Source organism: Micrasema longulum, unplaced genomic scaffold, assembly GCF_059751315.1.
Source record: "Micrasema longulum isolate JH-2025_06_02 unplaced genomic scaffold, ASM5975131v1 h1tg000691l, whole genome shotgun sequence".
NCBI classification, from domain to species: domain Eukaryota; kingdom Metazoa; phylum Arthropoda; class Insecta; order Trichoptera; family Brachycentridae; genus Micrasema; species Micrasema longulum.
Window position 1 is genome coordinate 183,180 of NW_028277887.1, and position 26,226 is coordinate 209,405.

General features: G+C 35.1%; 1 protein-coding gene across 3 annotated transcripts in view; it reads right to left on the minus strand.

Annotated features, from left to right (window-relative positions):
* The window catches only part of shot (dystonin-like protein short stop), a 495,344-nt gene that overhangs the window by 174,093 nt on the left and 295,025 nt on the right, over positions 1-26,226 (minus strand). For all 3 annotated transcript variants that reach the window (XM_088229644.1, XM_088229645.1, XM_088229643.1), the window contains 11 exons: positions 24,642-24,870; positions 24,355-24,528; positions 22,621-22,713; positions 21,716-21,890; positions 10,567-10,782; positions 9,825-9,921; positions 9,594-9,714; positions 8,571-8,806; positions 7,994-8,144; positions 4,768-4,851; positions 1,431-1,655 (listed from right to left, as the gene is read on the minus strand). In XM_088229644.1, coding sequence (XP_088085770.1) covers positions 1,431-1,655; positions 4,768-4,851; positions 7,994-8,144; positions 8,571-8,806; positions 9,594-9,714; positions 9,825-9,921; positions 10,567-10,782; positions 21,716-21,890; positions 22,621-22,713; positions 24,355-24,528; positions 24,642-24,870 — 1,801 coding nt within the window. The remainder of the gene's footprint in view (positions 1-1,430; positions 1,656-4,767; positions 4,852-7,993; positions 8,145-8,570; positions 8,807-9,593; positions 9,715-9,824; positions 9,922-10,566; positions 10,783-21,715; positions 21,891-22,620; positions 22,714-24,354; positions 24,529-24,641; positions 24,871-26,226) is intronic.

Consider the following 26,226-nt stretch of genomic DNA (forward strand, 5'->3'; position numbering starts at 1 on the left):
CGTGCCGCGAGTAATTCAGAATAGCACCCCTGGGGTGGTATTCAGACCGCAAAAGTGCGCGTAGACAACGCATTTTTAACGCGTTTTACTTAATACACATACACGCTAACAGCGCGATCTCTTGGCGCGCAATTCCGTTCAGAATACCAGCCCTGCGTTGCTAGTTGAACGGCTCTAGCGGCTGTAGAAAACACATTTATCTCGCGTATTTGCCTAAAAGTGTTTTCCACGGCCGCGAGAGCGTTTGAAATATTACCCCCGGTAGCATTATTTTCAACCAAACTCATTGTGTGGATATTTAATATATCTAAATATTTTGTGTGGTTCTGGTAGCATTATTTTGAATAACAGATAGGTAGGTCTTTATTACATTTCGATTGCTCACTAACCTAACTTATTGTGTGAATATTTGATATAGATATCTGAATATTTTGTGGTTTTGGTAACATTATTTTGAATGACAAATGCTTTATTACATTTCGATCGCTTATTAACCTAACTTATCGAGTGGATATTTTATATAGGTATCTGAATTCGTGTGGTTTTGGTATTGGTAACATTACTTTGAATGACAGATGCTTTATTACGTTTCGATCGCTTACTAACATAACAAGTATCGTATAATATAGGTATCTGAATATTTTGTGGTTTTGGTAACATTATTTTGAATGACATATGCTTTATTACGTTTCGATCGCTTACTAACATAACAAGTATCGTATAATATAGGTATCTGAATATTTTGTGGTTTTGGTAACATTATTTTGAATGACAGATGCTTTATTACATTTCGATCGCTTATTAACCTAACTTATCGAGTGGATATTTTATATAGGTATCTGAATTCGTGTGGTTTTGGTATTGGTAACATTACTTTGAATGACAGATGCTTTATTACGTTTCGATCGCTTACTAACATAACAAGTATCGTATAATATAGGTATCTGAATATTTTGTGGTTTTGGTAACATTATTTTGAATGACATATGCTTTATTACGTTTCGATCGCTTACTAACATAACAAGTATCGTATAATATAGGTATCTGAATATTTTGTGGTTTTGGTAACATTATTTTGAATGACAAATGCTTTATTACATTTTGATCGCTTATTAACCTAACTTATCGAGTGGATATTTTATATAGGTATCTGAATTCGTGTGGTTTTGGTATTGGTAACATTACTTTGAATGACAGATGCTTTATTACGTTTCGGTCGCTTACTAACATAACAAGTATCGTATAATATAGGTATCTGAATATTTTGTGGTTTTGGTAACATTATTTTTAATGACATATTCTTTATTTATTACATTTTGATCACTCCAGACAAACGGCCGAATCTTTTTTCCCGCTAGTTTTCTAAAGAATCCTTCAGTACATACAGAATTCGAATAAAGGAAAATATAATTGAATAAGGAGTCACTCACCAGCGTCACGATATCCCCGGGGTTGGAAGCGGCGATCCTCCGCAGCCTCTCGTACAGCAGGTCCAGCAGGCCCTGGTGCGCGGCGTTGAGGCGGTCCAGCTGGCGCGCCACGCGCTCCGCGCCGCCCTCCGCCGGCTTCGCGCGCCCCGCGGCCGGGGGCGCCATGGACGGGTGCACCTCCTCGCCCAGCCACTCGCCGTAGCGCTGGCAGCGGGACGAGTAGATCTTCCCGGCGAGGCGGGTTAAGGGTTAATGTTAATAGCGGTTATAGGTTAGGTTGACGGGGCGAGCAATAGAAACGTCCAATTATACTGTCTTTACATTTTTTGAGATTTTTGCAAATAAGCGAAGGTTTAATTGATGAATTTTGACAACCGTCGTCAAGCGGAAGCGGTACGGTCGGCTGGGCATATACTACGGATGCCTTCGGGGGTGGTATTCTAAATCTTCTCTATCCCCTAGATAGTGATTAAGGGGTTTTGATTTTTTCCATGCGTTTACACTTTGCTTCATATCTGGCCACACTGGTGATTAAACACCCAATAAATATGATCACGTGAAATCACACAGGACGATTGTCATTTAGAACATTATTGCGACCCTAAGCATTACCCAAAATATTTAATTAGATTGATTCGACCAAACCGTTTTAGTATTTTTCTGTTTTTTAAACAATTTTATACATCATTCGACGTTTAATCACCGGTGTGATGAAGCAAAGTGTCGTCGCTTTAAAAAAATAAAATTCCCTAAATTAACCACTCTCTGGGGGGGGGTAGAGAACATTCAGAATACCACCCCTGAGAGCCTTAACCACGCTCGCATACTTTACAAGGCATCGGGTTCTCGACGCCCTGGACGTCCGCTGCGGACTGTCCGTCAGCAGTTCATGTCACGACTACGGGACGCGGACCTGCCTTGGAAGTCGACAGAGATGCCTGGAGGCTCTTTGTGGACGCCATATGCTCCAACAAGGGAGCGGGCATGGAATGATGACGATGATTGCAAAAACAGGCGAATACATATCCCTACATTCGCATACCAAACCGAAGCAATAGCAACTTCCAATTATTTAGGTTCCATTATCTTTCCTTTTTCGCACCTGATGGTGCATTTTTGCCATAAGATGATCAGTCTTGCGCTTCAGAAATATTCTAGTATACATTTTAAAAATGTTATAATTAAAATGTTTTCAATATAAAATGACATTTCTTTTGCTTCCAAATAATTATCGAGGATGCTTTTATATGCAATAAGGGTTTGGCAAATTGCACGACAAAGTTAAAAAATAAATTTTAAAATATTAAAGTTAATATTTATGTCAATATATTCATAAATAGTATCCTACCTAACTGTCCACACGAGCATCCATCAATTGTATATTTATATTTTTACTTGACAGAGCACTGTACTTGTACGCATACTGAGAAACTGCCTTTGGAGCGAGGGCATACTTATCTGACATTCCTTATATCTAAGTAACACTCAGCAGAATGTTTCCGATGGCAAAATGCAAGTGATTTATTTTTCTTAAAAATGCCATTTTCACATAGAAAAAATATCACATGCTTGAAAAAAAATTATAGAATAAAATTTTTTATCAAATAGTTTTTCCGTGATCTGAAAATCACAGATTTCACAGAATTTCATTTACTATTGAAACGAAAATGTTCTTTCTAAAAAATCATTCACCTCTGATGCAAACACAATTCGATCTCTCTCATTTTTTCACACTTATCCATTCAATGTTTTTGACATGAAATGATACAAAAAATGAACTTTTCTAAAGCCATGCTTGAAAATAAATCCACTACATACTTCAATCCAATTGAAAAATACCACCTTTTCCGATTGAAAAATATCACCTTTTCCGATATCAAAACAAATTTAAAAATATATATATATCTTAAATATATCCATAGAATGTATATAGGAAACCCACTCAACAAAAAAAAAACATTACACATATTGTTTTTTTATTTGTTAATAAATTTGTAAAAACCACTTTTGTTTCAATCAATTTCACAATCTGTTTGAATTAAATGCTAACGTAAAAATATATTCTAATTTTCATAAGAATGTACTATAAGCCACGCAGGTTAACGCCCTGTACCCAATCTAAAATTAATATTTTTAATTACTACTACTACTACCATTACGCGATATCCCCGAAGGGTAGGCAGAGGATGGGCCGCCACACGCATCTATCCTGCGGTGCTATTCTGAACCGCTCTCGCGGCCGTAGAAAACACCTTTATCTCGCGTATTTCCATACAAAATACGTGAGATAAAAATAGACATGACCAGACATAAGATTTTGGTTTATCTGATCATACCACGTCTTCAAGTTGGACGTCCTAACAATGAGGTACTCATTTCGAAACTGGTCTTATAACTCAAACATATGTGGTTTATACAAATTTATATATAAAAAGGTGAATGAAATTTTTGATAATAAAAATCATTTTTTCAATCTTCACACGTCAACCATTTATCGGATAATTCAAGTCAATCACTCTTTCGTCGAAAAATACAATATACTCTAAAAACCATAAACAATTAATAAATATGATTTTATGTGTAAATTAGAATAAATGTGTTAATATAGAATTGTATGCAGCGTTAGGTGAAGTCGTACTATCCGAAAGATAAGCAAAAATATCTCCCACAACCGATGGCAGCAAAAATGTATATTTACAAATGAAAACAAATGAATAATGATTTTTTCAAAATCTCCAGAAACAAACGCAGGCCGCTTTTCTCTTTTCTCGGTTCGAAACTCGACTAACACAAAAAGCTGCAATTTGATACATAAATATCAACTCCGATAGCTCTGAACAACACACATAAACGTCCATTCTGTAATACGTACATTCGTGAATATTCAGCATACTTTAGACATAAAATTATTTGCATGTTTTAATGTAACCATATTTATTTTAGCATTAAGATTGCTTCACATATTCGACAAGTTTAGATAATAATTTATTTGACTGGTACTTTAGTAAACATCGGTGGCAAAAAGGCTAAGTGACTGATTCGAATTGATTTTTATTGGACCAAAATATGAATACAAACAAAATAAAATATTTGAGGCGTTGAATTGAGCAAAATATCCGGCGAGGGCCTTCGAGCAATGACCCAATATTATGAAGACGCAATACTCTCCAATAGCAAAAATTTTTGCCTTTTAAATAGTTTCACTCTCAAAGTTTATCGTTTAAGAAAGGTAAATAAATGACCTCGAAGATGCGAGTATAAAAAAGAATCTAATGCAATAAATACGGTGACATTTGAACAGTCGTTTCAGTAATCTATTGGCGGTGGAGATAATTACCTTGGCTTCCCTAATGAACCGGCCGCCCTCCATGTTAACTTTCTCGATTTTAGGCGTTCTCTCAACAACGCTTGTCAGAAGGTTCTGCAAAAACCGTCGGTTATTGTAATCGGTTAGGGGAACAGTATGTACAGGGTGATCCCTATTGTTAACATTATTAGATGTGGACTAACGAGGGTGTATCTACAAACCAGGTTCAACCGTGATGCGAATTTTATTTAAAGATCTATGGACATTATGTAAATATGAGAAGAATGTACATAGTTCTGATAAAGAAATGAACATATTTTGTTGACAAACAGGAATATGACTATAATTCATAAACAAGAATGTAACTTTAAATTATAAATAAGAATGCAACTTTTATGCATAAACAAGAATGTAATATTGATTCATTTGATTAATAATAATGTTACTATGATTGATAAGTGAGAATTTTACTATGATCGTTAAACAATAATTCAACTAAGATCAATAAACTAGAATTCAACTAATCGATAAACAAGAATGTAACTATCATCGATAAACAAGAATGTAACTATCATCGATAAACAAGAATGCAACTATGATCGATAAACAAGAATGTAACTATGATCAATAAACAAGAATTTAACTATGATCAATGAATAATTATTCAACTAAGATCAATAAACTAGAATTCAACGATGATCAATGAAAAATAATGTAACAATGATCAATAAACAAGGAAGTAAATCGATAAAGGAGAATGTAACTATGATTGATAAACAAGAATGTAACTTTAACAAAAAAAACATAAATGTAAATATAATTGATAAACAAGAATGTTACTGTGATCGATAAACAAGAATGTAACTATGATAGATAAACAAGAATGTAACTTTGATTTTAAAAAAACATGAATGTAAATATAATTGATAAACAAGAATGTAACTATGATCGATAAACAAAAGTGTAACTATGATCGATAAACAAAAATGTAACCATGATTAAAAAAACATGAATTTAATTATGATTAATAAACAAGAATGTAACTAAGATCAATAAACAAGAATGTGACTATGATAAAAAAACATGAATTTAAATATGATTAATAATCAAGAATGTAAATATGATTGATAAACAAGAATGTATGTTTGATCAATAAACAAGAATGTAACTATGATAAAAGAACATGAATTTAAATATGATTAATAAACAAGAATGTAACTCTGATCCATAAACAAGAATGTGAATATGGTTGATAAACAAGAATGGAACTATGGCCCAAAGAAAATATTGGAACTACGATAGATGAGAATGTAACCAGGAAACATTTGTGAGAATGTATCGATAATCCATTTATGGAAATGTAACTACATACCATAATATTATATTTGATAATGAAAAAAAACTAACTATTTAAAATAGGTAATAACTCTGGTTTGTAAATACTCATACCTTAATAAATATTGTGTTGTTTACTGGTAAAGGTAACCACCAAAAAAAAAACAGGATTTCTTGAACTCTTTTACTGTGCCAAGCATCTAATCATTTTGTTTTGGTGATTATCTTTGAAATTCACAAATCACTGAGTTACTTTACCAATTTCCATTTAGCGGATTGATCTTTATTTTTTTTAATACTGAAGGTTTAAATAGCTGTCTAAATACTAATATAACTTTAAAAAGTAACAGAATGAAATGTCTTATTTAATGTTACATACAAGAGTATTTAAATGCATAAAATATACCACTGTAATAAATGTTAAAAGTGAAACTATACACAGGTAAAAACAATTAGTTGTGTTTTGTATTAACAAAGAATTTCAGCAGAGTTCAAATTGTTTAATGTTATAAAAATAAGTATTGTTTACATTCAGAATTTAAGTTTTAGTTTAAATTTGTTTTTACTATTTTTAGAATCAATTTAATGTTTTACTGAAATTCCTTGTGTAGATTTAGACATACAAAAATTATTTACAAAAAATTAAATATAAAGATGATTCTGGCTTTGATAATACGGGAAGATCAATCTGCTTTTGAAACTAGACATGGGTAACTCAATTTTGAACCGGTTCAAAAAGATGGTTCGAACGCTTTGAGCTGTTGAGCTGCAGCTCAAATTTCTTATAAGTGGCTCACAGCGGTTCATTGTGAGTTTCGTTTGAGTCGTACGTGTACGAAACACTTCAGGTCAGCTGAGTAAGCGCGATAACGGTGATTTGGTGAGCCATACATTTATTTGAGCTGATCTGCGAGCCGGTTCAAACTCCAGCTCAAGTATTTGAGCAGCGAGCTGACCTGCAGCTCATAAAATAATCTCGAGTTACCCATGCCTATTTGAAACTGTCTCGATTATGAATAAGCCCTTGTTATTTTGACAGTGGACTGCTAAAATGCAACAGAGTTTATTATCATACGACAAATCCATCATTTTACTAATGATATCCATAAAATTAATCGATCAGTTTTTGTTAGGGAGAATCGTTCCCAAAAACTATCAAAACCAGGTATATTAAAGTTGTTAAACTAAAATCTAATGTTTTCTATACATCTGTCAATAGGTTATCTTTAAAATATTAATTCCACTCGTTTAATATTTGGTTTAAATGTTATTTTATTAATTTAACACACACATATACGTATGAGTCTGTGTGATACAAATGAGCATGCGAGTATGGCATTGCTACTGCAATGCTTTTTTTTGTTATATTGTGCAAAATCTAATATATACTATAAATAAATACCGGACACAAGTTTGTCACGTGCTGTGAAATATTTTATATTCCAGATCCGGCATTCATTTTTGCTCGAGTTAAGTTATTGTTCAAACATCTACGATTATTTTTAGTTTTTTCTAAGATGAAACTAAAAGTTAAAAGTATTTCTAAAATGATATTAGTTTTAAAAAAGGATAAAATCAAACCGTTTTCCTCTGTATAAGAGAGACGACGTCATAAAACAGATGATCAGATGTTGAAAACAGCAAAAACCAACAAAATTACTGTCATCGCAAGCAAAAAAAATCAAGTAGATCACATATCAAATCATGCCTAAGAATAAAAAAACACATTAGAGATTAAGATTTTGAAGATCGCTCCGCTCCAAATTGCTGTGCTGTTGGTTTGTCGACATTTAAAGAAATGCTGGAAGAAATTCGTGAAAGATATTAATCGAAGATTTTCAGCTGAACTCAGGGTCATGACCTGCAAAAAAGACGTTAATCATCCGTAAGTGTCCGGAAATATACGGTACTCTGGACTAACCCTGGTTTGATCAAGATTCTCTTTGGGTTTGACTTCAGGAGGAGGCTGCGTCTGGAGTTTGGAGTATGCATCGTCAATCCATTCAGTCTCCTTCTCCAGACCGGCCTGGTAGTTCTTCATCAGGTTGTACGCCGCTTCGCAACTACGCAATCTGAAAGGAAAGTAAAGGATTGTGTAACAAATAAAATTAATAAAAAACTTTACACCATGAATGGATTTAAAGAGACACACAACCAACTCTAAAAATTTGTTGGTACGGTAAACATGTTGGTTCTTTCAACACAAGTTTGCCAAAGGCAAGAGAAAAAATAGAAACTACTTTATTGGATTGAGGAAAAGAGGTTATTAAATTGATCACTGATTAGGATTAAATTGATGGGATATTATCAATTTGCCAAAATTATTGTAAAATATTTTGGTAGCCTTGAAATGCTTTTCGGAAGCAACCAGATTTTTATATCCGACAGAACCCATAAAAGGACCACAGATAGTAGTGAGAAGCAACATTCAGTAATAATCAAGAGAGCGAATGATCATACAATAATAAATACGATTTTAAAAATTGTTTCTTCTTTACCTGTCCACCAGCTGTGCACAGACGTTGTTCCACCTGGTGTTGAGTTTGTCGACATCTCGGTCTAGCCTCTCCAGGTCTGGGTGCTTGGCGCTGCGTGGCAGCGAGGAAGTGTGAGGCAGGGCTGAACGAGACTTGTCTGTCACGCGTCGACAGTTGTCCCAGTCGTCGTTCATTTGATCCACTTGAATCTGCTGCTGACTCACGGCCGTTTGGAGATGGACTAGATCTTCATGGATCTGAGAACAATAACAATATTAATTTTTAGATACAAGAAATGATTTTACAAAATTAATAATCTAATTAATGCCATGGCTACTATCAGGTAAAAATTCTGAAAAATAATATCGAGTAAGGATAATTCCGTCTTGTAGCGTAGTGGTTGGTGCATTTAGCAGCCATGCTTAAGGTTCTGAGTTCGATTTCTCACTAAGTCGACACGAGAAAGTGGTTTGAAGGGTGGTCAAACATTGCAATATTTCTGCAATGAGAGAGGTCTGAGATCTAACATCTATCAGCGTAAATATTTAGAAAATATGATTAATGGTTACAGACAAAATTCTTATAAAACCGGAGGTGCACTGACAGTGAAAGGGGAAATGAAAGCAGTAAATGTTCATTTTAAATAGCGCAAATATTAAAAAAAATATATTTTAAAAGGGGGTAATTATCTGATCATCATAGCTTGAAGTTTATTTTTGCATTGTGCGAATCTGAAAACAGGCCATAAGACCTCCAGAACGGATCCAATTAAGTGGAGGGGGTTTTCAATGCAATATTTCACTGTCTCTAGAGTAGCACCTAAAGCGTAATACTGATCACCTTATTTTCATGTAACAGGTGATAGAGATACGCCACATTTAGTGTTCCAACGATGATGAGTAATATAATAACAATATTCTTGGAAAAGTAATACTGTACAAAGTAATTAACAAAATAGTTAGGTCAATTAATTGATGATGAAGCTAAGATTTAACAGCAGGTTTTTCTCAATTTTTTTATCAATGTACTAAACAAACTACTTACATCCTTCAAAAGGTCAGCATCATTAGGAAGATCACTGTACTGGGCAAGTTTCAGTTCAAACTCGGATATCACTTGTCCATTCTCTTCGAGGCTGTTCAAGATGATCTCTACACACTTCAGTCTGCAAAAAAAGAAAAATATGAAAAGGGTATATTTGATTGTTGATTGTGTTAATCTGTTCAAATGAATGCTTTATGTTTTTTGATGAATGGGTTTGAAGTTGTTTCTCACCTGTCCACGTAAAGTTTGGATGTAGACCACATGCTCTCCCATTTGCCCATCACCTTGTCCAGGGTCTTCTTCATTGCTGGGGTCTTCAATGCTATTCCTAATAGGATGAAGAATAAAACAATTTTAAAAAGGTAAGGTTAGGACATATTTGATGAAATTGAGAAATATGGATGAAGTAAGGGTGATAACGAGTTTCAGGTTATAATGGATAAGGTGGGATAAGACGAGGGTGACGATGGCCCCAGACCAGTTGGAAGAGGCAAGGGTGAAAATGGTTCTAGACCAGGTCATAACATACAGGTCAGACAAAGCAAGGATGATGATAGTGCCAGACCAGTTGAAAGAGGTAAGGGTCATAATAGACGTGAAGTCAAGGGTGAAGATGGCTCCAGACCAGGTCATAACAGGCGGGTCAGACGAAGCAAAGGTGACAATGGTCTCAGACCAGTTAGAAGATATAAGGTTCATAATAGACAGAACAGATGAGGTAAGGGGGAAGATGGTTCCAGAACAGATCGTAACAGACGGGTCAGACGAAGCCAGGGTGACGATGCCCAGACCAGTTGGAAGAGGTGAGGGTCATAATAGACAGGTCGGATGAGGCAAGGGGGAAGATGGTTCCAGACCAGGTCATAACAGACAGGTAGCATGAGGCAAAGGCGACGATGGTCCCAGACTAGATGAAAGAATCACAATAACAGCAAGGGTGACAGTGGCACCAGACCAGTAGAGGAGCACTCACCGCGGAAGGTCTCCTGCATCTCGTCGATGTCGGGCGCCAGCGCCCTGGCGTCCGCCTCCCAGTCCTTGTGGTCCAGCACGAGCTGCTCCAGCGCGGACAGGTCGCGCGGCACTCCAGCGGCCACGCGCTCGTGCAGGCGCCGCTCCAGAGCGTCCAGCCGGCCGCCCGCGCGGCCCGACTGCTCGCTGAAGATGCGCGCCGCGTTCTTAGACTCCTCTGCAAAAAAAAAAACATTAATTTAACACAATGTAAATCGACACATTATGTTGCAATAGAGATTAATAACGTTTTTGAGAAAGGAATATGGAAATCATGGGATTTACGGGACGTGCGACCTGTCATTGGCTATAAATGCCTTGATTTCTATAATCAAACAAGCAAACCATCACGCCGCTTCCCCGTAAGGGTGGGCAGTAAAGGTACAAAAAATAGTTAACAATTTATATATTTTTAAAAAATCCCGAATCTATTATTTTCAAGGAAACTAAACGTTGACGCGTGGGGGGGGGGGGGTTAGAAAGTGAAAGGGCTAGGAGGTTGAAAGTTACACGATCGGTTAATTTTTAAATTAAAAAGTGGGCAGTGCTCTATGCACCGTTAGCTGCGGAATTATGATGATTCAAAATAAAATACTTTAATTGTTTTTTTATTATTTTTTTAAATTTCATTATACATTTTAACAGTTTTAACATTTCAATTTTCTTATTAATCAATGTATTTTACTTTTATGTTTAAATATACAGGAGTGTACAATGCGACGCGTTTTATTTTGGATACCTGGATAAAAAAAATGGAAGTTTAGCCCTACGGGAAATTGGATACAAAAAATGTTTTCTTGAGCGCGGTAAAAATTAGAGCATTAAATTGTACGGCAAAGTTTCTTGAAAATGTACGAAAAAATATTTTAATAAAAACGAACTACTTTAAACGACATCACTGGTTCATACGAATCAACCAATGATAAGAGAGATGCGAAAGATATCCGGTTTGCTTACCGTTAAGGAACAATCGGCAGAACTGACGGAGAACCTTTGACGTCACACAAGGAGTTATTTCAGAAATACAAAACTTTAAAAAATCATAGCGCTGACAATACGAAACATAAAATTTAAAAAAATAATTTTGGCTTAGTTTAATAGTCTATTAATAAATAAAAAAATAAAAACTCATCTGCCTACACAATAAAAATAAATAAATAAATTACCATTGCTATCACTACTCGTACTTTTGGATGACGCAAAAAACGACTTTTTGAACTTTTTCATTATTTTGCACTAATTCACAAACTTTAACATTCACGAGATCATTAATTCACATAAACAAAAAACGTTATAATAATTATATCAAAATTGTAAGATTTTATCTGTAACTCACGAAAACCACCCCCCTGTAAAATTAGTTGAAAAGGCTATATCTATCAAATTTTAAAATCGATAATTCACTGATTTTTGTTTATTTATTCCGTGTTTATATTTATATATTCGCGAACGCGACGCGTGCCGTGTACTATAAAGTCGTGTCTTCGCGAACAGACTTGTAGAAACTAGGAAGATTCGAAGATTCGCAGGACTAAGAAGGATAGGTGATTAGTAATTTATAAAAATTATTTCATTAGCATGCTAAATTAAATAGCATAATTTTGGCTTTGCAATTGCTATTGTTTTGTTCTAAATTATATTTCAGGATTACAAGCTTAACAAATGAGGGTACTATTTGCAAACCCGGCAAAATCTATCTTTCTTTATTTTGAGCAAATCAAAAAAAAATATATAAAAAATTATAATCAGTAACTATTTTATACGTAAGCAGTGATGACATAAGCATGATTATGAAGAAACAGTAGTGAAATAAAAAAATAATATTTTATTCATTCCAACTTTACAATATTCAAGTAGAGGTTGCCATGTTTGCAACAAACCCGATAATTTAAAAGTCAAGTTCTTACAAATAAATACGTATTTTTAACTGACAATGTTATAATTGTTGTAAAAAATTGTATTCTGAATATGTTTCAATTGATTTATCATTTTTTTTAGATTTTGGAAATGCCGGGTTTCCTCAAAAGTGTTTTATAAACATGCGAATCCCGAAGAGATTTGGAGATTTCTTAAAATAATTTCTCAACAAAACGATTGATCACCCAGTTTCGGCAAAAGCCGACTGTTATCTGCTAGAAAAAATAGGCATTTCAGGGCCCCTATTCTGATGGGGAGTTAAAATTTATCTTCAATTTTATCTACAAAGTAAAATTAAGTTTTCTGTATGAAAAATAGAATATGTTCAAAATTTATTTTCCTAAACATGTTCAATTACCGGTTACCAACGAAGATACTTTGAGTTTTCATACAAATATACACAGTTTCGTACATACATATGGATATTAGTTTATACCGTCTAAGGTAGCCGTTCATTATCGCGGCCCAGGTCTCATTTGATTTAATTTGATGACTTATCAGTAAAAAAGGTCAACGAATCTCGACAGAAGATCGACAAAATAAATTGTTTTACTTAAAAAATTTCAACTTTAAATTCGTGAATCACTTTGTAAAGCATCTTTAAAAATACATAACTGATTGAAAGAGAAAAATATTATTTTTCGTCACCGCGGCTCGCAAGAGATAATTATTAATCCTCTTATAGACACCGCGCATGTGCATTATAAGTGGGCATATAAAATAATAAAATGACCAATCAGTAAAAAAGGTCAAAACATCTCGATGAAGGACCTTTACGAACTTGTCAGCGTCGTAGATTGATATTTCTATCCCTGATCTTACTGACAATAAACCGCGGCATAAACAAATGAAATTCCGACTCGTAGATTGAGAAACAATGAAATAGTGTTCATCGATCAGCATAGAACAAACTATGGCCTTAATTCTCCCATTATATCCGGGATAAAATATTATCTTTATATAATCACTTCGTAAAGCGCCCTTGAGGTAGTTATATATATATATTACGAAAATGGCGCTATATAAGTTATCTATCATAATAAATGTAAATGCGAAATTATTACTTATTTAGCAATTGCTAATGCAATGGACTATTGCGGTTTCACGACGCTAACGCTTATTATGATATTAGAACTGGACCATCAATTGGTAGACGGAGGCGTTCTACTCTCACATATTATTGGGATTGGTCAACCGCTCTGTTTATTAAATCTGACGGTCAAGAATCAAGAAGCAATACTAGGCCGGTATGGTAGAACCGTTCCGAATAAAATAATCCGATATTATTGACAAAATTAAATATCACTCCTTTAAATTCCATGGTGTCGATCATCGGCCTCAATGTTCTCAAAAATATCTCCTTAGTCCTTAAAACTCTCTTCTGTTCCCTAGTTCGCCCGCACCTAGAGTATTCCTCTATTATCTGGTCTCCATATTATGATGTTCACATCAAAAATATTGAATCAGTTCAACATCGATTTTTAAGAAAGATAGACTGAAGGTTGGGCTTATCCAGAGACCAATACACGTATAATGAGTTAGAAACAAGCTTAAATATATCTTCTCTTCAAGGCCGTCGAAATAAATACGACCTTATAGTCCTATTTGAAATTCTCAACTCGCTCTTTGATGCGCCTGAACTACTGAGCTTAATAAAATTAAATATCCCAACTAGAAACCTCAGACAAAACTTACTCTTTCATACCGATAACCATAGAACTAACTATATTTTTCATTCCCCTATGCCCAAAATTCTTAGGTCTGCTAACAAACATACCAGTCTTGATTTCTTTGATAACAAGTTGTCTTCTTTCAAACGACCTCTGAATCAAATTAAATTATAAACACCTCTCTCCCGCTTCCACTGCCACCAAGTCTACTAAATACCATTGTGTCTTTCTACCCTTTATAATAATTTACATATATGTCCTTAAAAATGCCCATTGGGGGTATACTCGTATATAAATAAATAAATAAATTGGTGACCAGCCGCAAGAAGATTTTCAGCTGAAGCCCAAACCGAATTTTGCTTCTGTTCTAGTTTCGGCCAAAGCCGCAACAGAAACTTATTTAAATAAGTTTAAAAGTCAACAAAGTTTTAAGTATATCCAAATGTGTGCAGACTGGCTGGATTTCAGATCTACATTTTATCTCGAAATTATTTTTCCGTCCAAGCTGCTAGACTTTGGTTTGACAGCTACTTCTTCATATAAAAATGCACTTTCTCTAGCCACCTTCAAGACACGCCTGAAACATTGCTATATATTCCCAGAATCCTGAACTCCCTGATAGGGTGGGGCCAATATTTTTTTTCCGAATTTCGAAATGAAAGGGGTCTAAAAAGATGCCTTTTGGATCACTCGGAATGCAAAAAATATTTTTTTAAATATTAGATACTACTTTTGGCCCTGGTTGAGGGCCAAAAATAGTACCGGCACCGATAAGGGCATGTATGAAGGTCATAAAAACGTAAATAAGACATTGTTATAAATTCAATATTACAACCAGAATTATCTTATTTTAAAAAAAAAAGAATACAATTCTATAAAAAAAGGTTTAAACTAAAATATTATTTTTAATTTTACCAAAGGCAAAATTTAAGTAGAAATAAAGTAAAATGTCACAAAAATGTATGTGATTTAAAATGCTTGTATTTCTTTTCAAAAACAAAAATTCAAATTTTGCTTCGGCCACTTTCTTGTTCAATTTATTATCTATAAATTATTACAACAAATTTTAGTTAAATACTTATCACTTATTGGCAGCATTATCTGCATGGCATGGCATGTGATGTTAATGACCTTATCTCCCTTAGTGGATTCACTACTTTTTTCCTTCTTAAAAGTGTTTTTTTATGTATATTTATTCTACTTGTGTAAGAAAAGGTTTAAAGCGTATATATTGTTGTTGTATATTTAGTTATAAAGGTGCTAAACTTGCTTTGTTTCTTTGTTGTTCTCAATATGTGTTATTTTCTAAATGTTAATATTATTTATGTCCCGAATTGAGTTGTTGTAACTCCTGGGAATGTAATTTAACGTATTATACTTGTAAAATACTTTGTGGTATATGATTTATAAATAAAATAAATAAATAATATAAAAAAATATTTTTCAGGTGAATAAATAAAATCGGCTTCGCAGTGTATATATATATATATAGTTGGATAATTTATAAAGCGCCATTTTTGTGAAAATCACCTCAAGGGCGCTGTACAATTAATAAATACCCCAGTACGTCTTGCAGCTACAGAGCGCATGGACGGTTGGGATTCTAGTTCCTCGTTTTCAATTAAGATCAATCAAAAATTATAATAGATAGGAGCTAGATTACAGGACGTCTTGCAGCTACAGAGCGCATAGACAGTTAGAAATTTAGCCCCCATTTACACATTTTAAAAATTGACAAATAAATTTAGTGTATTACAAAATAATAATAATATGAATAGTATTTTAAAAATTGACAAATAAATTTAGTGTATTACAAAATAATAATAATATGAATAGTAAAAAGGAGTAAGATTACAACACGCCTTGCTGCTACTAAGCGCATAGACGATTGGAATTCTAGACCCCGTTTACAAAATTAAGGTATTTTAAAGTTGATATATTAAAGCCAGATAACCAATCATCGTGCAGCTACAAAGCGCATGGATGAGAGGAATTCCAGCAAAGTTAAAACAATATCAATAAATTTATAAAAAATAGAGTATAGTAGTAAATTGGTCAAGTGTTCATACCAAGAAGTAAGCAATAAAAAACTAAATAAATCAAACACAGTAATGGTCAGCGCGTTTGCCTACCATGCAAGAAGTCACGGGTTCGATTACCGACATGGTTGATATGAAACATTAATTTAAAAGGGTGTTTTCACACTATATTATTTCATAGTTCCTGGACTGATAACTGAAGCGTAAGACTGATCATCTTGCTTTCTTGTACTTAAAAAAAAAGGATTAACTCGCTAAGCCTCTATTTAGAGGCTTGTCAGCAGGTGGGATAGAGGGGATATGGAAGGAGGTTATGAAAAATACACTGCAACACCCAGACCAATTGAGAAAAAAATATTTCTTGAATTTTTTTCTTGCAACGGCGGGAATCGACTCCGCGACGCCAGTTTCACAGTTAGCCGTCTTACCAACTGCGCCACGGCGCCTATCTGTATGATCAAGATACGCTGCGATCGGTGTACCAATGCAGTGCCCTATGCACCAGTAGGTGCGGAAAGGAAATTATGATGATGATGAATAAAATTAAAATTTAAAAAATCATTTTCTTGTTTTTGATGGGTTTCATTATAAATACGTGTACGTATTACATACTAAAAATTCCTATCATCAACAAAACAAAATAAAAAACAAATTAACCTGTTTACAAAATAGAAAAATGCGCATGTCCAAAGCCATAAGAAAAAGGCGGTTCGCGATACGAAACCTAAATTAATGGGAATTAGGAATTTCGATATTCAATTAAATGTCAATTTTAATTTTACAATACCAACATTATATTGTCAAGTTCCAGTTCCCATGGCCAAAATATCCAAGAGTCAGAGCCGTGCGCAATTATCCAATCAGTTGATTGCTTAATTGATAAGTTGAAACTGTCCGATCGACATTATCTGGTCCGCGAGTCACCTCCGTCGTCCAGTCTCCATCTGTTCATCTGTTGGCCTGCGCGTAATTTGGGAGGCAATTTTTACTAATCAAACAGCCATTACGCTCGGCTCACTGTCACCCACATTTAGAGAAATCCCACAGGCAATTTGACGCTATTATGCCATCAGTATTTGCAGTTTCCTCCTGTCGCGTCTGACGTGATATTACTATGATGCGTCATGTTTTGCTGTGCTTTATGATGACCTTGTTTTGATGCGAAATTAGACCGTTATTGTCTGTCATAAAGATTAATTTATTACTGTTGTATTTTAAGTTTTATAGAATCAGATTGTGTCTGTATGGTCATGATGGGGTCTTGCTGGAACAGACGGGGTACACTGTAGCAATAATATTTTTCTTTACTGCAATACCGTATTTCCTACGGCCAATAGAGAATCGGGTTGTGGTCCCGTGGCTAGTGTTGCGGACTCACGGATCAGAGGTCCGAGGTTCGAACCCCACTCTACCCCAACTTGATTCCCATTTTCTAATAGTGAGTTATTAACAACTCGTTGAAAAAGGAAGACGTGGCATGATCAGATAAAGCAAAATCTTAAGTCTGGTCATGTCGAAAGCAGATAGAACCGAAGGGCATGTATGACAAGATGTATGAATGTGGTAGAAGCTAGGAATATACGCCACACACGTGTATCCTGGCATATTGCGTACCCGTACGGGGAAATGGCGTGATGGTAGTATTAGTAATAGTAGTAACATTCTAACTAAGCTAAAATGACATATTATATCAAAATTGAGTGTATGATAAACGAAAGATGTGGGATTTCAGTTGAGATCTGAACTCAACAATGTTTTGAGTGTGTCCAAATATTTGCAGACTGGCTGGGTTTCCTCCCTGCGTAGTTATTTAGATCAAAATTTGTTGCGACAGGGAAAACATTTTTGAGATGGAAATATGGAATTTACAGGGCTCATGACCTGGAAGAGTTCAGGAAATGTGGATGTTAAAACATACACATAGGTAGAATGAAGAATATTACACACTTAATATTATTTTTTTTAACCGTGATATTTTCCTATAACAGTAGCTCAATCATGAATAACTATCGACGTGCTTAAAAACATGCTAAGCATTTGAGCGATCACAATGAACAATAATGAACATGTTAAGTTATCGCAGTCATAAGTCAACGCGTGTGTAATCTCTAAGTCAACGCTCGTGTCGGTTTGTTTTTTGTTTACCTCGTAAATAAATACAGTTCACTGGCGGAAAATCGGCGTTTACTACAAAAAAAAATACAATATATTGCATTTGCAAAATAGTAAGAAGTATCTAATACAAAAAAATTAAAATTAAATTACGATTACTATGGCGACTGCTTGATATCTTGTTATTTGCTTGCCAACCGCCGGCTAAATGCAATAAATAGCATGATAATAAATAAATAAAAATAGCAGTTGTGGAATATTTTCCATATTTACACCTGTGAAATTCAAATACGTGATTGCCCAGCAGGATTATACGTCGCGAAACGTAAATATTTTGACATTTAATATTAGGTGTTCGCGGATGTTCCATTGTGATCGCGAATACGGTGAACAACCGTGGCGAGAAATTGTTATCACGTCGCTTATTAGCACGTCGATAGTTATTTGTGATTGAGCTACTGATTTTGAAAAAATATTTTTTTACATTTACATTTTTTTTTGCACCACAACAGGCCAGGAGGCCTAATTACAGTGGTGAATTACATCACAGAGCACCCAGGCTTGAGAAAAATCACATTTTTAATTTTTGTGTTCTCACCGGGAATCGAACCCGGGACCTTCCGTGCGTGAGTCAAGCGTCTTGACCACTACACCACGGAGGCCGCCACTGTTTCACTGTTCCCCATCGTAGCCTAAGTACCGATAGTATTTCTTGCCAAAGGCAGCGCTGTGATTGCAATTTCGCACATGCGTGATACTTTCCTTGGCCTTTTTATTAAAAAAATCATTCGCTGTTTGAATAATCGAGAGAGCTTCATTGTTTCAGGTTCTGACTATCTAGAAACTTCTTGTGGCAGGATCTATTGAGAAGGAGTTGACGCTATTATGAGCTAGCTGACCGTTGTGCCCACTCTGCGGTGCTTGTTTGAAATGCCGAATAAAGTTGAAAATTCTTTGCGAGGTAAAAGGAGGAAATCTAATTTTTAAAATTCTATCAGTGATTCAATTTCTTTGCAATTTTTGGTGAATCATTTGGGTGGAAACAGCGAATGATACTGATTGATATTTACAACAGTCAGAATTCATATGCTCAATAAAACATAATACATTTTAAACCATAAAAAACCAGCCCACTTTTAATCAAAACAATAACACAGATAATCTTGTCCAAGTCAGAAATTTATGTTAATAATATGTTCGCGGACATTTCTTTCTCATAGGAACAAGTCGTATGGACGCATATAAACAAATATATAAAACAACAAAAACAAACCATCACGCCGTTTCCCCGTAAGGGTAGGCAGAGAGGATAGAACGCCACATCACTCTATCTTTGCATACAGATCTCGCTTCTTCTACATTCATACATCTTCTCATGCACGCGCGCCGATTATTCCGACTTTTTACATGTCCATCTTCAAGTACTAGTTGGATTTGGTCATGCCATGCCTCTCTCGGTCTACCTCTATTTCTGCATCCATCAACATTCGCATTGTAAATATTCTTAGCCGTTCTTTCGCTGTCCATTCGTTCTACATGTCCAAACCAGCGCAGACCTCATTTCTTGATTTTGTCGATAGTGCTTGTCTCAGCCTTACACAAGGTACGGATCTCAACATTTGTGCATCTATCGTACATAGTTTTACCACACATACGCCTGAGAGATCGCAATTCGACAGCATTCAGCCTACTTTCATCCCTGTTTTTCCAAGTCCATACTTCGCTCCCATACATCAGGGTCTGGACCAGGGCTCCGTAGTGAACTGCTAATTTTGCCTCTTGTGACAAACATTTATTTGATGAAACTTCTTAGATTTTCACGGCCGTTAAGATGCACAATAAGTTTTTCTGGGTTATTATGCCGTGTGTCGTTCGTACTCTCTACCGACGTTTCGGATCGCGTTACAGCGTCCATCATCAGGGTTGATGTTATTTGTGTATGAATATGTGTTAGGTTAGGTACTTAGAATTTTTACCGTGTCGTAGTAGTTTTTGTGTGATGTTATGTATTTGGGACTTGTACCGTGTCGTAGTCGTTTAGATTAATGTGTACCATTATGTACTTAGGATCTATACTGTATCACAAATCTGTGTTACATTGCAATCTTTATGCGATATATTCATACACAAATAACATCAACCCTGATGATGGACGCTGTAACGCGATCCGAAACGTCGGTAGAGAGTACGAACGACACACGGCATAATAACCCAGAAAAACTTATTGTGCAAACATTTATTTGCCAAGGTTGATTTAAGTGCTCCGTTCACTCTGTTCCCAGCACTCACCCTCCTTTTAATATCTTTCACAGTCATTCCATCCCTAGTAAACATACTTCCCAGATACACAAATTCCTCTACTTGTTAAAAAATTTATTTTATTTATTTTATTTATTTTATTTATTTTATTTATTTTATTTATTTTATTTATTTTATTTATTTTATTTATTTTATTTATTTTATTTATTTTATTTATTTTATTTATTTTATTTATTTTATTTATTTTATTTATTTTATTTATTTTATTTATTTTATTTATTTTATTTATTTTATTTATTTTATTTATTTTATTTATTTTATTTATTTTATTTATTTTATTTATTTTATTTATTTTATTTATTTTATTTATTTTATTTATTTTATTTATTTTATTTATTTTATTTATTTTATTTATTTTATTTATTTTATTTATTTTATTTATTTTATTTATTTTATTTATTTTATTTATTTTATTTATTTTATTTATTTTATTTATTTTATTTTATGGGCAAATCTGCCTTTTACAAAAAAATTACGTGGACATTTTGTTGGTATTGCCAGGGTAGTCGAATTTTTTAACCGGCTTTCTATTAATAAGCCTTAGTAATATTAAACGGTGTTAATTTGCTTAGTTATTAAATTACTGTTTTTTACATTTGTCTACTAAAAGTACCTGTTTTTTTTATAGTCCAGTCAGTGTAATATCTTTTGTTGTAAAATATAACATAACATAATAAAAAAATATAAAATATTTGTGTATATTGTTCACGGTCTGGCAACATTACGGGGCCACTTCACGCATGCGCGCAGGCGGGATGTCGGGTAGAGTGGCCACTTTACACACGGTGTAACATTCGCCATTCGGTCTATGTTTAAACTCCCAGATTTCCTCAACTCTTCCATCTGTTGGATGATGATGACAGATCACAAAGTATGAATGTAGAGGAAACGACGGCGTTCGATCCTCTCTGTCTATCCTCGTGGAGAAGCGTCGTGATGGTTTGTCCGTTTAAAGAAATGAATATTGAAAGCAATAGATTATTTCAACTTTTTAATTCCAGCTTATTTTGCAAAGAACATGCGAAAATAGTAATTAATAATATCAACGGCTCACCCTCTGCTCTTGCTCTTCTCTCGAACTCGTCAAACAGTCGGTTGACGTCATCCATTTCCCTTCGCAGTCTTCTGAGCTGCGGATCGCCGGGATCGCCCTCACGCAGCAGCTTGTCTGCGTCTTCGTTCAGCGCACGACGGATTGCGCCGCGCTGCTCCGCACCCATGGCCAAGAACTGGGAAAGAGAATCCGATGGTTAGATGATGAGCTATAAAAGTTAGATGGTGACGAGGAAGTTATATATGTGACAGTGATGTTAGGTGAAGGAAAAGTAATGGAAAATGTAAGAAAGTAAAGGAGAAGTTGTTACAGGGATGTTAGATGGTAAGAGAGTTAGGTGGTGGAACAAGGATGTGAGATAATAGGACAGGAAGTTCGATGGTAGGACAGGAGAATTAGATGGTACAGGAGAGTAAGATGGTGGGACAAAGAAATTAAATGGTAGAACAGGTAGTTATGAAGAAATTAGATAGTGGAAAAAAGAATTAGGTGGTGGAAAAGGTATGTTAGATGGCAGAACAGGGAAGTTAGATGGTACAAGAGAGTAAAATGATGCAAGAAGAAAGTCAGATGCTGGCACAAAGAAATGAAATAGTGGAACAGGAAGTAATGAGAAAATTAGGTAGTAAAAAGAGTTAGATAGTCGAGCAAGAAGTTACATAGTGAAATAATAAAAGTAGATGGTCAAAACAGGAAAGTTGGTTGAAGGATTTTAGAATCATTGTGGAAAATAGGTTCATTAAAATATGAAGAAAAAGTGGTGGGTTTTAAATACTCTTTTGGTGCAAATGACAAATGAAAATTCTGCACTAACACAGTTTAGCACACATTTTTTTCGGTCTTGGCATCTATTGATAATATAAATAGTTTTATATTGGTAAAAATGGCAAATAAATAAATCTTACCTGAGCTAAATCCCATCCTTTGACCACCTTGATGGTAGCGAAGATCATGTTTTGTCTCATGCGCAGTTGCTTTCTCTGCCACAGAGCCAGAAGCTGGAAATAATAAATAACATTCAAACACTCGATTGAAAATAAAAACTTTGAAGGTGATCAGCCTGAGGATTTTACCCATAGGTACACCACACTATCGGGGCCAAAGGTTGGCTTCGTGTTATTCAAAATTGAGAAATGCATATTTGATTATGTATATTTTCCGATTGATACATGGTATTATGATCAACTTAGGTGTAATGGAGAATATTTTTCTGTACGACTACTTTAGGCATAGGCAGCTTAAGCTGTCGAATCTTCCTGCTTGCAGAACCAGCCTGCCAATAATAATACCAGTAGGAAGAGCAATGTCTTTATATAACTGTATCGCTTCGGATATCGACATCGTTCATGCTACTGAAAGAAAGTTGAGAGTGGATGGCATCCTTTTATTTTAATTACTGGGTATTTTTATTTGATCTTCATTTTTTTTATATCTTCACATTCAAATTGTACTGCAGTAAAACCTCGTTTTTACGTTCCTCAGTTTTACTTTTTCCCGCTTTTTACGCCGAAAGTTTAGGTCCCATTTTTTTCCAAACATTTTCATTCAAATATTCCCCCAATTAACGTTTCTCACGTTTTTCAGAACCCCGGTTTTACGTTGAAAAATTTTCGAAACTCATTCGATCTGTCAAAAGACGCCGAATCGCGCGCCGCCGCGTTCGCCCAAAACGGTGAATAAAATCAAGGTAAATAAAAAAACGTGTAAATTGTTGTCTCAAACCAAATTCAAAGTACGTTCAGTGTAATTGACCATTTTGTTTATGTGTCTAATTTGACATTTTACTCAATTGTGACATGCGTTTGACGCATGTTTAGAAAAAATAAAGTCTTAACATCAATAAATCACGATGCAGAAAGTTTAAAAATTTGGCAATAGAAATATTATTTGAAGTAATAAACATAATTTGGAAAGAAGATTGTTTAAACAGTATCATAAAAGTGTGAAACAGTTTTGCCGCGATGTAAATGACAGTTAAAATTCTGTGGTGCCATACTAAAAAAAGTGATACCATATTAACAAAATTTCCCAATATTTAGGAAAAAATCATTGTATGCATCTTATGCAAATTAAAATTTTCATTTTCAAGTTTTTAAGTGAACAAAACACCCAAGTTGAGAGGTGAAAAGGCCATAAAAAACGAACGAGAAGTATTTTTAAGGTTAATTACCTAAATTAAATTATTTAAGCATGTTTTTTTTTAAATTGAATAAAAAAAAAAACACATTGTGATATTGATTGAAAAAATACAAAATATTTTTAATGAAATCATAGGTAAATATGAATAATCCCCAATTATGACCGTTTTTACAATTTTTCCGCCCTCACTTTAGCGATTTCCTCAGTTTAACACTTTTTTTGCTGCTTCCTTTAAAAACGTAAAATAGAGGTTTTACTGCATTTGTTTTGTTGTATGTTCTGTAATGTACATAAATGCATTAAATAAATAAATAAAAATAAATTTTCGCTTAAAAACCCAGACATCCCACAAAAATCAGAATACCTGGCAATGACATAATACTACACAAGAGAGAAACAGGCTGCCAAGCAGTATGCACGTTAAATACGGTTGGGACATCTGATCTAGATGTACAGAAAAAAATGCGAATTTGTTAAGGTGACGATGTAAGCTAACGTACCCTATCGTATCGCTCCTGAAGGGCCTGGGCAGCGTCGAGGGCCTCCTGGCAAGGAGGAGGGAGGGCGAGGGCGGCTGAAGGTACCTGAGCCTCACCAGCACCGCCTCGCACGCGCCATCTTGTGCGACCCGACACGTCGACAACAGTGCAAGAACTGTTCTTTTCCAGGGAAAGCTGAGGATACAATCAAAGAAGAAAATTAAACAAATACAGCAAAAATTACAATTTGAGTAAACCGTGAACTTAAATATGTATTTAATATTAAAAATGATAAAGCAGATACTCACACTTCCGCTGGTGTAAGCACACACGGCCACAGCCTTGATAGGCCTTGTGACTGGTTGCTTGCGCTGTCTGATAGGGTAGACATTAGTCGAACGCTGTACCACACGAGCTACCGCTTCTCCGCGCTGGTTCAGCTCCTCCCGGAGCTCCTGCATTCCTCGCAGAAGGCTCTCACCCTGGTCTAGAGTAAACTCTGACTGGGAGAAAGTGGTGTTCAGGACCTCTTCGCGCCTGCGAAAAGAAGAAAAATCCAGTGAGAGAGTAAAAAAGGTACTTAGTCAATAAGGAAGTTCAGAAATTAAAAAAAAAAAAAAATTATGCAAGCATGCAAGCACGCCGATTACTCCGACTTTTGACATGTCCATCTACAAGTATTTGTCGAATTTGGTCGTGCCGTGTCTTCCCTGGTCTTCCTTCTTTTCTGCATCCATTCACAACATTAAAATCGTAAATCATATTGGCCGTTCTTTCACTGTCCATTTGCTCTATATGTCCAAACCAACGCAACACTCCTTTCTTAATTTTAGCATTCCATAATGCACGAATTTGGACATTTGTGCATCTATCATACCATCATTTTACCACCCATTTGCCTGAGAGATCGCATTTCGACAGCATTGAATTCCATACTTCGCTGCCATCAATAACGGTCAGGACCAGAACTACAGAATTCACTGAATTTGAACACCTTTCTTGAACATACAAAAATGATCTCGTTGCATTTTGCCAGCGTTTTTGCCAGCTGTGGACCCAAATTTATTTCCTACAACTTGTAAGACAAGGAACCAGATTTTGTAAATTTCAAATATTTCATTCTATGTTCTCCTGCTCAGGAGAAAAATACAATACACCGCAAGACAAAAAAAATTACGAGTTTACCTGCTACCGCGCCCCTTGACTTTACTGAACCCTTTTTCTAAGAAATCCTTTATCGATACCTCTTTCTTTTGTTTAATAAATTAAGGACACTATGTGTCACCTTTCTACAATATTTACATTTTAAAATGTCTCAAAAGTCTTGTTTTACCCGCGTTTGAGTGAACATAACACAACAATCATGGAAAGTGCAAAGCAAATGTCGATTGCGATAAAATCCAAAATTATCACATTGTCGCAAGAAAACATATCTAATTGTGAAATATCTCGTCGAGTTGGGTATTCAGAAGGTGCAGAGAGGTTTTTATTAAAAAAAATCCAAGAAACTGGATCCATAGAACGGAAAAAAGGAAGCGGACGGGGGCGCGTGACATCTGCCCGAGATGATCGCTTAATAAAAAAAATTGTTATGCGCGATCGATTTTTAACGGCACCTGAAATACACGCAGAGGTGCAGTCTACCAGCACATCAACATTTTCAGTAAAAACAGTGTCCAGGCGGCTGTTGGAGCATGGTTTCCAAGCACGGAGTCCCGCAAAGAAACCATTACTCACGGACAAAATGAAGAAGGCTAGACTGGATTGGGCGAAAGAGCACCAGAATTGGACCTTGGAGGATTGGCAAAATGTTGTTTTCTCTGATGAATCAAAATTCAACCTTTTTGGTCCAGACGGCAGAAAGATAGTTCGACGAAAACGTGGGGAAAGATA